The 12,468-nt window shown below is 31.3% G+C and overlaps 1 protein-coding gene across 6 annotated transcripts in view; it reads right to left on the minus strand.

Moving 5' to 3' along the window:
* LOC148620736 (exocyst complex component 6B-like) overlaps window positions 1-12,468 on the minus strand; it is a 40,355-nt gene that overhangs the window by 13,370 nt on the left and 14,517 nt on the right. For 2 of the 6 annotated variants that reach the window (XM_088574491.1, XM_088574486.1), the window contains 14 exons: window positions 11,490-11,610; window positions 11,079-11,150; window positions 10,374-10,423; window positions 9,553-9,706; window positions 8,893-8,907; window positions 7,443-7,552; window positions 7,025-7,136; window positions 5,491-5,570; window positions 5,044-5,098; window positions 4,339-4,411; window positions 3,851-3,957; window positions 3,181-3,201; window positions 1,206-1,347; window positions 510-583 (listed from right to left, as the gene is read on the minus strand). In XM_088574491.1, coding sequence (XP_088430617.1) covers window positions 510-583; window positions 1,206-1,347; window positions 3,181-3,201; window positions 3,851-3,957; window positions 4,339-4,411; window positions 5,044-5,098; window positions 5,491-5,570; window positions 7,025-7,136; window positions 7,443-7,552; window positions 8,893-8,907; window positions 9,553-9,706; window positions 10,374-10,423; window positions 11,079-11,150; window positions 11,490-11,610 — 1,186 coding nt within the window. Of the gene's footprint in view, window positions 1-509; window positions 584-1,205; window positions 1,348-3,180; window positions 3,202-3,850; window positions 3,958-4,338; window positions 4,412-5,043; window positions 5,099-5,490; window positions 5,571-7,024; window positions 7,137-7,442; window positions 7,553-8,892; window positions 8,908-9,055; window positions 9,068-9,552; window positions 9,707-10,373; window positions 10,424-11,078; window positions 11,151-11,489; window positions 11,611-12,468 lie in introns of all 6 variants that reach the window. The other 4 variants (XM_088574488.1, XM_088574489.1, XM_088574490.1 and 1 more) reach the window with 4 other exon arrangements.

Consider the following 12,468-nt stretch of genomic DNA (forward strand, 5'->3'; position numbering starts at 1 on the left):
TGGATCCCTGACACAATAACCTGGAACCCCTCTATCCAAATTCTCTGGATCCCTGACACAATAACCTGGAACCCCTCTATCCAAATTCTCTGGATCCCTGACACAGTAACCTGGAACCCCTCTATCCAAATTCTCTGGATCCGTGACACAATAATAACCTGGAACCCCTCCATACAAATTCTCTGGATCCGTGACACAATAATAACCTGGAACCCCTCTATCCAAATTCTCTGGATCCGTGACACAATAACCTGGAACCCCTCTATCCAAATTCTCTGGATCCCTGACACAATAACCTGGAACCCCTCTATCCAAATTCTCTGGATCCCTGACACAATAATAACCTGGAACCCCTCCATCCAAATTCTGTGGATCCGTGACACAATAATAACCTGGAACCCCTCTATCCAAATTTTATGGATCCCCGACACAATAACCTGGAACCCCTCTATCCAAATTTTATGGATCTAGATAGGTTTAATACTAATGACTGAACAACTGTCTATTACCTGTCTAATGTCAGCAAAAGCCAGTAACAGGTTACCATCATTAGCTCCAGGGATGGGTTCAGAGGCAGCAAACTCTGTAATAGACAAATTCATTGTGAAAACTCATTGCCATCCTTAGTATGGCAGATATACCCTAATCTCTGTGTTCTAAAAACTACATATTTAGGATTACTACAAAAAAATACATTTTTATTTTTAGAGCTGAAATTTGATTTGAAGAATTTTAAAAGGAGGCCTCTTCACTACATCTACGAAAGTGATTCCTAAGCTACATTAACAGTATGGTCTTATTTTGAATGCCTTCATTTTGATTAAAAAAAAAACCAACTTTTACGACAAAACTTTAAATTGTTTCAATTTCATTTGTATTGTCATCTATAATATGATACAGGTATTTCTTTCAGTAACTCACAAATGAAAGAAATTTTTCAACGTATTAAGGAGGTAGACCTAGGGTAAGGGACACAACTCTTACAAATCATTGCAACATTTGTATTCAGCATTTAATATCAACCTTATTTAAGCATCAAAGTGACTTGGACTGATTTCATTCTGTTTCAAATGAAATCTTGATATGCTTTGTTGAAGTTGAATATGATACAAACATATCACTTATTTCAAGAGTTATGTCCCTTACCCTAGGTCTACCTCCTTAAATCAAAAGTTTCTCTTCTAATGACTTTTCCCCGTACTTACGTTCACACTGTATCAAGTCGAGATTAAACTGTTGGAGAGATCCCATGGTTAACTGTCTGATTTCATTGTCTAACAGGAACTCCTTCAAACTATTTGATATGTGCTTACAAGCTGACATACAGGCAGTTTTGGCTACTTTTTCCTATAAGGTAATAAAATAAATAAAAATATAATACATATATTACATGTACCAATTAATACTTATCCCAATCATTTTGTTTTTAAAAGTTTTTAATAATGATGTAGGGCAAGCAAAATTATAGTAGTTTCTTGTTCAGATGTCCTCTACAAAGATTGCTGTAAGCAAGCAGAATTTTATTTCTTGTTTTTAATTCTTAAAACAATCAAAGTGCTAATTGAAATAAGTGATAGTTATTTCCACTACTTATCTTCAACCATAACAGTAAATATTTTTCAAAGATTTTTAGAACCTTGTATAATTCTAAATGCAAATAATCACAAAACAAAGTAATAGCCACAGATTTTTCAATCATAATTTTTAGGTGTCCGAATAAGAATTTTATAAATAATTAGGTCGGCCTTACATAAACAAGGTTGTGAAGATAAAAAGACAGAAAAAAAAACACATTTAGAGGATTCATTTTGAAATTCTGAAGAAAATATGTGCATGAATATAAAACGGTTAAGAAACTAAAATATACAAATTCTTTGTACTTTTTTTTTAAAGACAATGCAATAATGTACAATTCTTAAATTTCATGAAAATTTTATCAGGAAGAAAAGGGTAGGCATACAATATCATATAATTATTGTGCCTGATCAGCTCATAGGATAAGAGTTGTGAGAAGTATAAAGTCTAAACATGATTTATTTTTCATGTTTGATATAATGGTCATGATGCATCAAGAAAGCCAAGGAAAGGATGAGGTGTGAAATCTTACTTGCAAGTAAATTCACTGAATTATATAATGATCTCAATGAAAGCTGAGGAAGCAATGCACCTTTAAAATAAGTGAATTGTTGACAACTCACTGGACTTGGCAATTAAAAATTTCTAATGAATTGACTTCTATCTCAATTAACTCAGAATCAATGCATTTTTCCCCATAACCGACTTCTCTCTAATGCTACAAAATTACAAACAAGACAGAAATTTAAAATTTAACTATCTCACTACCAGTAAACATAAGTGCATGGTAAATTGTGGGAAGGAATCATATATACATACCCACTGTTTGTAAATAAAACCATGCAATGAAATTATTTGGATTATTCTACCACAGAAAGTCTAAATTTAACATTGAGCTACGTCTAGGGTTATTCAAGGTTTACATCATAAATATTTCTCCAGATTGAAAGCTTCAAAATATACTGTTATTAAAGGGAGATAAATCTGGTAATTAAACAAAAGATTGATTGTAAGTTTTGATACAGCAACTTGTTGTTTCAGAAACTGTGAAATAACGGTTAAAAGATAGCCATCAGATTCAGGTTATGAACAATGGATTTTAGACCAATGATGTTACAATATTCCCTCCGATCATTATAGTGTACATTTTGAAAATCATAACATTATGCATTCGATTCTGAAATAGTGAATTTAAGAAATCATCATACCTTCAAAACTTGTTTGTGATACTGACTGAAGTATTCATATATAACAAACTACTATAACATTAAAAAACATCTTCAGTATGACATGGGTGGTGAATAAAGGAAGGATTTTTATTTCCTACATGTATGTATAAAAGCAAAATAGACAAATGCAGAAATACCCTTCAAACAAAAAAGAGTCTAGCAAATTAGCAGATAAAATAAAATCTGAAATGACAGAAAGGCATTCATAGAAGCATGTTCAATGACAGTAAGATTTGTAAACCATGTCAATTTCTTTAAGGAACACTAATTTATTCAATATTTTTAACATTCAAAACTGAAATAAAAACATAACATGGAAAAATACATTCTAATAGAATTCAAACAGAGCAAGATGCTTATAAATATATAATTTTACCAATAGGTGTAAATATATATCCTGAAATTGTAGGGAGATTGCTAAAAATTGTACATTCATTTTAAATACTGCTAAAAATTCAATTTTGTTTTAAAAAATTGAGCTGAAATGCAAAATACTCCTGCTGTCTGGTGAAAAAATAATGATGAAAGGAATAACTTTGTATCCATAGACAAAACAGCTGTACAAGTGACTGATATATATAGTTAAGATTTAGCATGGAGTAGGCATTACCTATATAGGAGAGCTTCATCACACCATTTATTGGTGGCTCCTGCAACATCCTTTTTAGTTTTAGCGGGATAATATGGATAAACCCAGAAAGGCAGATTTCTGGTGTGAGAACTTTCTCTCTGTTTATTGAAAGACAATAGACTGCCTTTGGTGGAATCTAATTAAAATTAGACCTATCAATTGTTCCATTTAGTAACTGCATGTACGATCTAACAACACTCCATTCTACTTTCCATTCAGATGACCTTTTTAAAGTCATCTGGTTTTTCCCTTTGAAAAATCCTTTCAAAATCATGACAGATGAAATCTGATTGGCTGATCAGAGAGCTTATCTAAACAGAAAGTAGAATGGACCCTTGTTAGATCCTTGTAAACATCCACCTCAAACAACCACCAAATTTGCCACAAAATCTTCCTATCATACTGTTATACTAACCGGCAGGTTTGTGAAAGACATGAAGGTACTCTGTAAGAATGCTACTAAGTCTATGATGTAACCATTTGCATGACCTTTGGCCTCTGGTAACAACCAATCATAGCTGGCTATAATAAAGAAGGAAAATACTGACAGTGTTAAAGGTATCAAGAATTAATGAGGAATGGACACATTTTTTTCAAGGAATCTTCATAGCTAATAATGCAACCTACATGTTTTTTTTAAATCAGCAACAGTGCTAAAGCATGACACAGTCCAACAGAAGATAATCATGTAATACAGTTGTTAAGTAGCACTCCAGCTAAGAATCATGTAAAATGTAATTCATGTGTGAAAAGCCTACAGATAAAACAGAGAAATACAATGCATTAAGGAATACCTGCCCTATATCATTTTAATATTCTTTTACAACAATTTGTTCTCCTACTACTTTTATGTGTTAGCTAAGTATTAATAAAAACACATTTTCGGATTGAATTTCCACCTACCAAGATCTAAGAATTCATCTATCTTCACATTCAGCTGTTTGTATATATGTTCCTCAGCATCACTTTTGGCATCCTGTTCAGATAAAATAAGCAGTTGTAGGTAGGGATCAATGAGTGGTACAAAAAATGTAATGTGGTACATTGTCAATGAGACAACAACGAAAATTAAACTACGATTTATTGGTAGCAAGATATAATTTATTTATGGTAACACAGTGTTAATACAACAGACATAATAATAAAATTCAGAAAATTATAAAGAGTGAGTTTTTACTCTCTGTGGAAGAACTTTTGTAAATACTGGAGATACATCTTTGTATATAGAGAATTTTTCTGGTTTGTAATAGTTATAGTAAGACCATAATTTTTACCAATACAATTTAACATTTTGTCAGGGATTTTTTTTGGTCATTTTTCTCCGATGAAATTAAGTACTGTAAACATATTAATTTTCGTGGATTCTGTCAAGTAACATCTTCAAGCATATCAACATCTGCAGTTTCAAAACATTATTAGTGTTAAATACTATCAAAAATCTATTTTGTGGGAACTATTTTTATACGGTTTTGTCCACAAAACAAACAGTGAAGACTAGTAACAACAGTAAAAAGTAATGTTTATTGTATTTCACAAACAATAGTACTTCTAAGTATACTTGGTCTGACGGTGCATGTTGAACACAAGCTTTGTATTGTAAATACACACCTTGAACATAGTTGTGCCATGCAGTCTAGCCATATGTACACTATCATTTTGAGCACTGAAATAGAAATTGTAAAGTATTAGAAATTTTGCCTAGATTGCTGAAGTAATTTAGAACATGCCTAACAATTCTTCATTGATCTTATTCAGCTTAAAGTATATTTCTTCAATCTATCGAAGTTGAAAATGTCCATAATGCAAATTTTTAAGGTTGATTTAATCAGTATAAACTCCATTTCCATAACAAGCATTAAGGAAATATCTGGTTTTCACAATAAACATGAGAACAGAGAAAAATGGAAGAAAATTTGTCGTGTGCTACCAACTGCCTTATTTGTTTTCTGTACTTGTTTTGTTCACATTTTTAGTTGCTGATATGCAATTAAACAAAATAACAAATTTGAGTTTGTAATTCTCTGCATTGAGTTTACTAGGTTTTTATCTACTTACCCAGTAATGCTGGAAATATATTCCTCTAAGTACAGGCAGGATTTTTCTAAATAGTTCATATTTATAGAAATTTGTATCAACTGAAAAATACAAAGAACAGAGTTAACCAGCAGGTTCTAATGTGACATGATTCAAAGAACACAGCTGAGGTAACACAGTGATAAACAAAGGTTACGATATATATATATAATGGTCTCAATTTCAACATCATAAATAAATTTAACCAAATTTTACTGACTTTAGAGTAGAATTTTGCTCCACAATGGTTGACATTTTTTGCAACATAAAAGCTTAGTCTTTTCACAAAGAAACAAGTACTAAAAATTCACTGATACTTCATTTCATCATTGTTTTATCTGCACTGTCTCTAAAATAAGTCAACATAATGGTCAGCCCATGTTAACAATGATAAAACGGAGTCCTGGTCAGTGTGAATTATTTCAGCCTGTGTTAACAATGATAAAGCAGAGTCCCTGTCAGGGTGAATTATTTCAGCCTGTGTTAACAATGAAAAAACAGGTGAATTATTTTAGCCTTTGTTAACAATGAATAAAGCAGAGTCCCTATTAGGGTGAAATATTTCAGCCTGTGTTAACAATGATAAAGCAGAGTCCCTGTCAGGGTGAATTATTTCAGCCTGTGTTAACAATGAAAAAACAGGTGAATTATTTTAGCCTTTGTTAACAATGAATAAAGCAGAGTCCCAATTAGGGTGAAATATTTCAGCCTGTGTTAACAATGATAAAACAGAGTCCCTGTCAGTGTGAATTATTTCTTAAGAAGATATACAACTGGGGTAAATTAAATTATGCCTCAGCACCACAAAACTTGAAAAATAGTTAAGTCAGAGAATATTCTTAACTTCTATAGTAACTCCAACCAACGTCTTCCTAACTGATGATGTCACAGTTAAGAATTTTTTGTGGTGTTGGGGCCTGGTGATCACAGATGACCCTTTCTCATTCTCATTCCAAATTTTCTAAATACGGATTTTGAATTAAAGCACTAGAAACCAAAAATTTTACCCCTCAATGACAAAAGTCAAACACATTTGCTTTAAATAAAAATTGAAATGCACTGATGTACAAACAAAATTTTCTAAATCAACAGTAACTATTACGATTAGTGCTCTAATGGACCAATTCAGGAACTGTAATGCATTATGGGATTGTTCTTGTTCATGACGATTGGTAAAGTTGTATCTTACGAGTACGCTGTCATAGTCCAATGTTGTTTACGAGGACGAAGTTCTGAGCAATTTCTGAATTGATCAATTGGGATTTCAGTTGATTTAAATCAAATAACTTCCCTATCTCAGATTTCAATCAATTTAAAATATGATTCGCAGTTAGCATTTCAGAAACAAAAATAAGAAATTAGAAGGTAACCAGACACCTATATCTGATTTGAGCTACTAAAACTCAAATATCAAGAAGTTATTTAAGGAAAACAAGGTCAGGGTTACTAGCCTAAGTTCAAAATTTCTGTCTCTCCATTTATAACAAGTAATCATACAGATATATGAGATACTCACCTGTAACAGTGTCAGACTAGGTTTCTTAATAAGGGAAGACAAACAGCTCCCTAATGTCCTTGTTAACAGTATGTTTGTAGATTTCCTTATCATATCATCTATCTCAGTATGGCTGAAAGGAAAAATTACACTGGGTACACATGTGGACAAAATTTAACAAATTAAGAATTTTAACAGATTCTATAGAAACTTGTCAACAAATGAACACCTTACATACAAAAATTTATAAAATGCTCTGTTTCAAATCCTTCTGTCCCATATTCCTAAACAGTTGGGGCTGAAACCCAAAATTTTTACCAATTTTCCCCAACCTTCCTTTGCTGGTAAAGAATCTTAAATTAAAATAAAGAACCATGATCCTATTACTATAATCATTGTAGGGAAACCAAGTGTCTATGGACCTAACCTTTGTTCTCACCTTAGATGCAGATCTGCTGAGTATTTTAAACAGGCATTGATATATGCTTTGACTTGGTTATATACATTTGGAACAAACTCAGAGAACGGGAATCTCTTTGGGAATGATTCCTGAAATAAAACAAGCAGTCTTTATAAAAATAAGGTATATCTTTTTCACAATCAGAAATCTACCAGAACTAGCAGGAATACTGCTTACAGTCATAATATTTGATGTCAGTAAATATTTGTTTGTAAACCTAACAAAAATTATCCATCTTACTTTACAACTGATTATTTTTACAAAATGTTACTTCTCTGTCTAAAAATCAGGCAAAAAGTATATAAAATTGAGAAAAATGATGTGCCACCCCACCCATTGCCTGATTCTTACACAGAAAGGTACTTCAGATACTTTTAAAACTGCACACTAGCAGAACAGTATATTGAACCTGACCATAGTAAACCACAGTGGCCCATTATTCCCATCTACTATTGAAGTGAGGTGTAAAGCCATCTATCAACCAGCAGTGATGTTAGATATTAAAAGCGTCAGCACCAACTGAGATCCCATAAACAAAAAGGACATGAATTACCATCAAACTGTGTTTTTCCAAACTTTTCACCCTAACTGAAGTAGAAATTTCAATTGCCTGCCATCAGGTCAATGAAGTCGGAATAGAAGCAGCAGGCAAACTGACCATGAATGTATTTTTTGTTTTACTTCTATGGATTATGAGTCATGAAAAGAAGTCATCGGTTGACTAAAAGAATAATAAAGGAAACTGAAGTGAAAGATGATGCAGAAAAGAAGAATGATCATTATTAAATATAAATATACATACATACAGGAGAGTAAAAAAGAATGTATGAGAGATGTCCCATGAAATCCATATACATTCTGCATCACCATGAGAAAGAAATGCAGATATTTGTAGTTCAGAAATAAATTATAATTTATTTAAATCACAGACCTGATTTTATACAAACAATGGGGAGAAAATGGTACAGTCAAAAGTAAATATACAGTTAAAAAAAATCATAATCTGGATTTGAAAAAGTGGAATTCCGTTTAAAAGTTAAAGAAAATCAGGTCTGATATCAAGAAAAAAATAGGTAAAATATGAAACCATGCTTTATCAAACTTTAAAAGAATAAAAAACAATCCTTCTGGAGTAAGTTTGGACTCTCATATGCAAAAAAAGAATCTCAAATATAATGTTATAAATTTATACATGGTCTAGACACAGTAATATGTCTAAGACGTGCATTTCACATTTTTTCTAAAACCAAAATAGAAATATTTTCGTGAGTTCTCTCAGGATCAGAACTATCATATAAGTTCTATGCCACACAGATTGAAAGTCCAGGTTTAACCCGAACAGATTGTAAAAGAACTTGGTGAATTTAAGCTGCCTAGAAAGCAAAAAAAAGTTAAAACTTTCACCACTTTTTAAGCAATACATACATACCTGTGATTTGAAATACTGATTTTGTGAGAAAAGCAATGATACAGTGACATTCAATGGACTAAAATTTGGATTTTATACTTGGGAAACATTCACTAAGAATAACGATTATTCTATAACTTTCAGATGCAATCAATATGGAACTTGGAAATATAGTATTACTCACAAAAGCTGCAATCTGTATACACATATTAAATGATAAAAATGGTAAATGATGAATCACGGTGTTGCTGTTAATAAATTAATTTTGGTGTAATTTAAACTCTCATATCAGTTATATTAATTTCAACTTAAAAAAAAGCTTACACTTTTAACACTGAGTTTATATCTTTTAATAATAAAGGTTGTAAATGATTTACTATTAAAGTTTTCCTCTTTGCTTCTTTCCGACTTGGATAATAGATAATATACATAATATGGAATTTTCTTATCCTTTGTGTGTGTGTGTGTGTTTTGGTGACTTTTTGGGGGTTTCTTTTGGGGGTAATGTGTCGAATAACCAAAAAGAAAATACAATAAATTTATGAAGATTTCTACAAACAATTCATGTCGAATGTTAGTGCAAAATTCACAAATTTTATCACCAATTTCTAAAACATCTTGTGAACAAGAATCCATCAGCAAAAAAAAGTCGAAAACTCTGCATATCAATATTCCACATACCCTTTCCAAGTTTTCATCCTGAATAGGAAATTGTGTGACTACATTGGTATATTCCTCAATACATTCTACGTAGATTGGTGTATAATTATCTTCACTGAAGATTTCATTAAATATGTCCACCCACTGTCTTGTCAATACATCATTGTACTGGTCCCTGTAATATCAAGGAGTAAACCAAGTTGATTTAGGGGGTCAATTAGTGTAATCTAATAATCAAATTTCCAAAGAAACACATTTTCTGATTGGATACAATAAACATACAGCTGCACTTGTTGCCATGCTTAGTACATCCCCACTTGTACAGGAAGTTGATACTGGACAGCACCCAAAATAGATTATTATGCTCAATCTACATAAAGCTACACACCAAATTTGAAATCATTTCATCCATTGAGGTTATAATTTTGATTGTCATCTCAAATTTTAATCAAAATAAAAATAAAAAATAGACAAATTAAATAATAAGGATTTTTACAGTTTATTTGAAATAACCTCAACACAAGTGTTGTACACTTGAAAAGAACCCACTATACAGGTTTAACCGTGTGCATCATACGAATGAGATAAAGAAAAAAAATGTCATTTCTTAGATAAATTGAAGCTGTAATTTTTGGAGAACTTTCTCCTTGGTAAGATGTCCATCTAACAAACCATGTTGAATGAATGGTTGAAAAATCAATGCAAATGTGTTTTTCTTATTTGTTGGTATTGATTTATAAGGTCAAATACCTAGAGTAAATATATAACAGACAGAAAGACATCGGACAGCAGCATTAGGATAATAAATCCTTAAAGCTGTTATGGAACTGCTTTTAACCTACCTCATTTCCAACAGCAATTCTAACACATGGCCAACACTGAAACCATACCCCTAAAAAATTTCATGAAAAATACATTATTTCACTTTTATTATAGAAACGTTTTTATTTTTTGTTGTTGTTAGTTTTACATGTAAATTTTGTGTTATGTTAGCATCATGGTAACATTTAGAATATCTGCTATAAAATTAATAAATAAACATATTAACTTTTACTTTTATAAAAAGCCAAACAATTATTAGACCATTTACTTGACTTAAAAGTAAACAAAGTTGTTTACTCTCAAGTCCTACATATTCAATTTTGCTTTATTGATTTATTGCATTGTATAATACTGACTAGTAGTTGGAAACTTTTAAATACAACAGATTGCTATGCGTAGCCACATCTCCCCAACTGCCACAAAAAAAAGTTGAAGTGCAAACGTCCCATAACTCCTGTACAGTTTGTCCATTCATAATGGCAGAGTGACTAACAATCCTATGAAAATTGTTGAGCAGTTTCTCAGACAGATGGATGTATGGATGGAAACCGGTATTTCTATGTCCTCTCTGCAATGAGGTGGGGAACCAAAAACAAAACAAAAATATTTCTTTTTAACATTTTAGCCATTAATTCATGTCTATACTTATAAGCCATTTTCTATCCAATGGAACATATGTAGTTGACCAAAGCTCGTGAATATCAAACTAAGCCGTTTTAACTTACTCTCAAAGTATGACAAAACAGAATGATCAAATTCTTCACATCTAATAACATTGTAGTATCTTTACACTGGACCTGAAAATACAAAAAAAAGTAAAATCATGAATATTTTGGTTTTTTTTTTTAAAATATGCCCTTTCATCTTCTTGCAATTGATAAAAATCTTATAGTGTATTGCACATTTAAACATAGTATTTATTTTTACCATCAACAATATAGTGATTGCAATTTGGTGTAAGACATTGTTTTATGGAGCCACCCAAAAAAAGCAGACATTGCCGAAATTGAAAGTAAACATATAGTAAAAAATTGAACCGTAACAGTAAACTCTGGATTTGAAAAAGTGGAATTCCACTTTAAAGCAGAAGAATAATAGGTCTGTAGTGTAAAAATATAATAGACAAACAATCCTACTGTATTTGTTCTAAGAGAAGCTGCCAGTTTTGACACTGCCATTTCCCACAGTTCATCTATGTAAGCCCTGTTCACTAATCCTTGTGTAGTATTTAAGATGTGATCTTCCACAACAAAAAACCTAAAAGACAAATCAGAGGTAATTATAACATGATATAAAAGATAATGTTTTCTTTTCTCCTGTTGAATCAAGGAAAAGAATTGAGTGTAAATGAGATTAAAAAAAAACCACAGAATATAAAATGCAATATTATAGGGTTATTGCATGAATACTGGTGAATATTCTGTGAGGGACAATATTCACCAGTATTCGTGCAATAACCCTTTTATTATATAGTAATAAATATTTCAGTTATCATTATACTAATTTATTGGATGTAATGCATTTGACAACATTGTCTGTGTTTTATTGCACTAGTTCAAATATGATGCATAATAAATATATGAACTAGTGCAATATGAATTTATGAATGATTGAAAAATTGTAGTAAAATTGAAACGAATGCATTTTTTGTTTGTATTATTTGGAAGAAAAATGGAATCACAATAACTGTCACCAAACACAGAAATATGTTGACCCATATAAAGAGGTCATTTCCATTTTTATAACAATCCCGTTCAGCCATTTTTTAGCAGACATTAACAGTGCAATAAATTTAAAAACGTATTCGGAGCATCCCTGAATTTTTCTAGTTATAAATTAATGTTTGCATGAATACCGGGATATATTGCATGCTTTGTTTTCTATTGACTTGAATAGGAAAATATTTATTACTATATAATAAATACATGTATTTCATTTTATTTTCTGAAAGTGACAACTGAACAAGATACATTTAATTGTATTATTTTGTTAACATGAAAGAAATTGGACATAGGTCAGAGGATCTGCCATGGCATAGGTACATACTTGTATATATTGATCTGGCATTTCATCACCATTCCTATATTTTTGATATTAAGTAATTCTAAAACAATA

The sequence above is a fragment of the Perna viridis genome, chromosome 3 (genome assembly GCF_037379345.1).
Source record: "Perna viridis isolate PV_CMFRI_1.1 ecotype Kerala chromosome 3, ASM3737934v1, whole genome shotgun sequence".
NCBI lineage: Eukaryota > Metazoa > Mollusca > Bivalvia > Mytilida > Mytilidae > Perna > Perna viridis.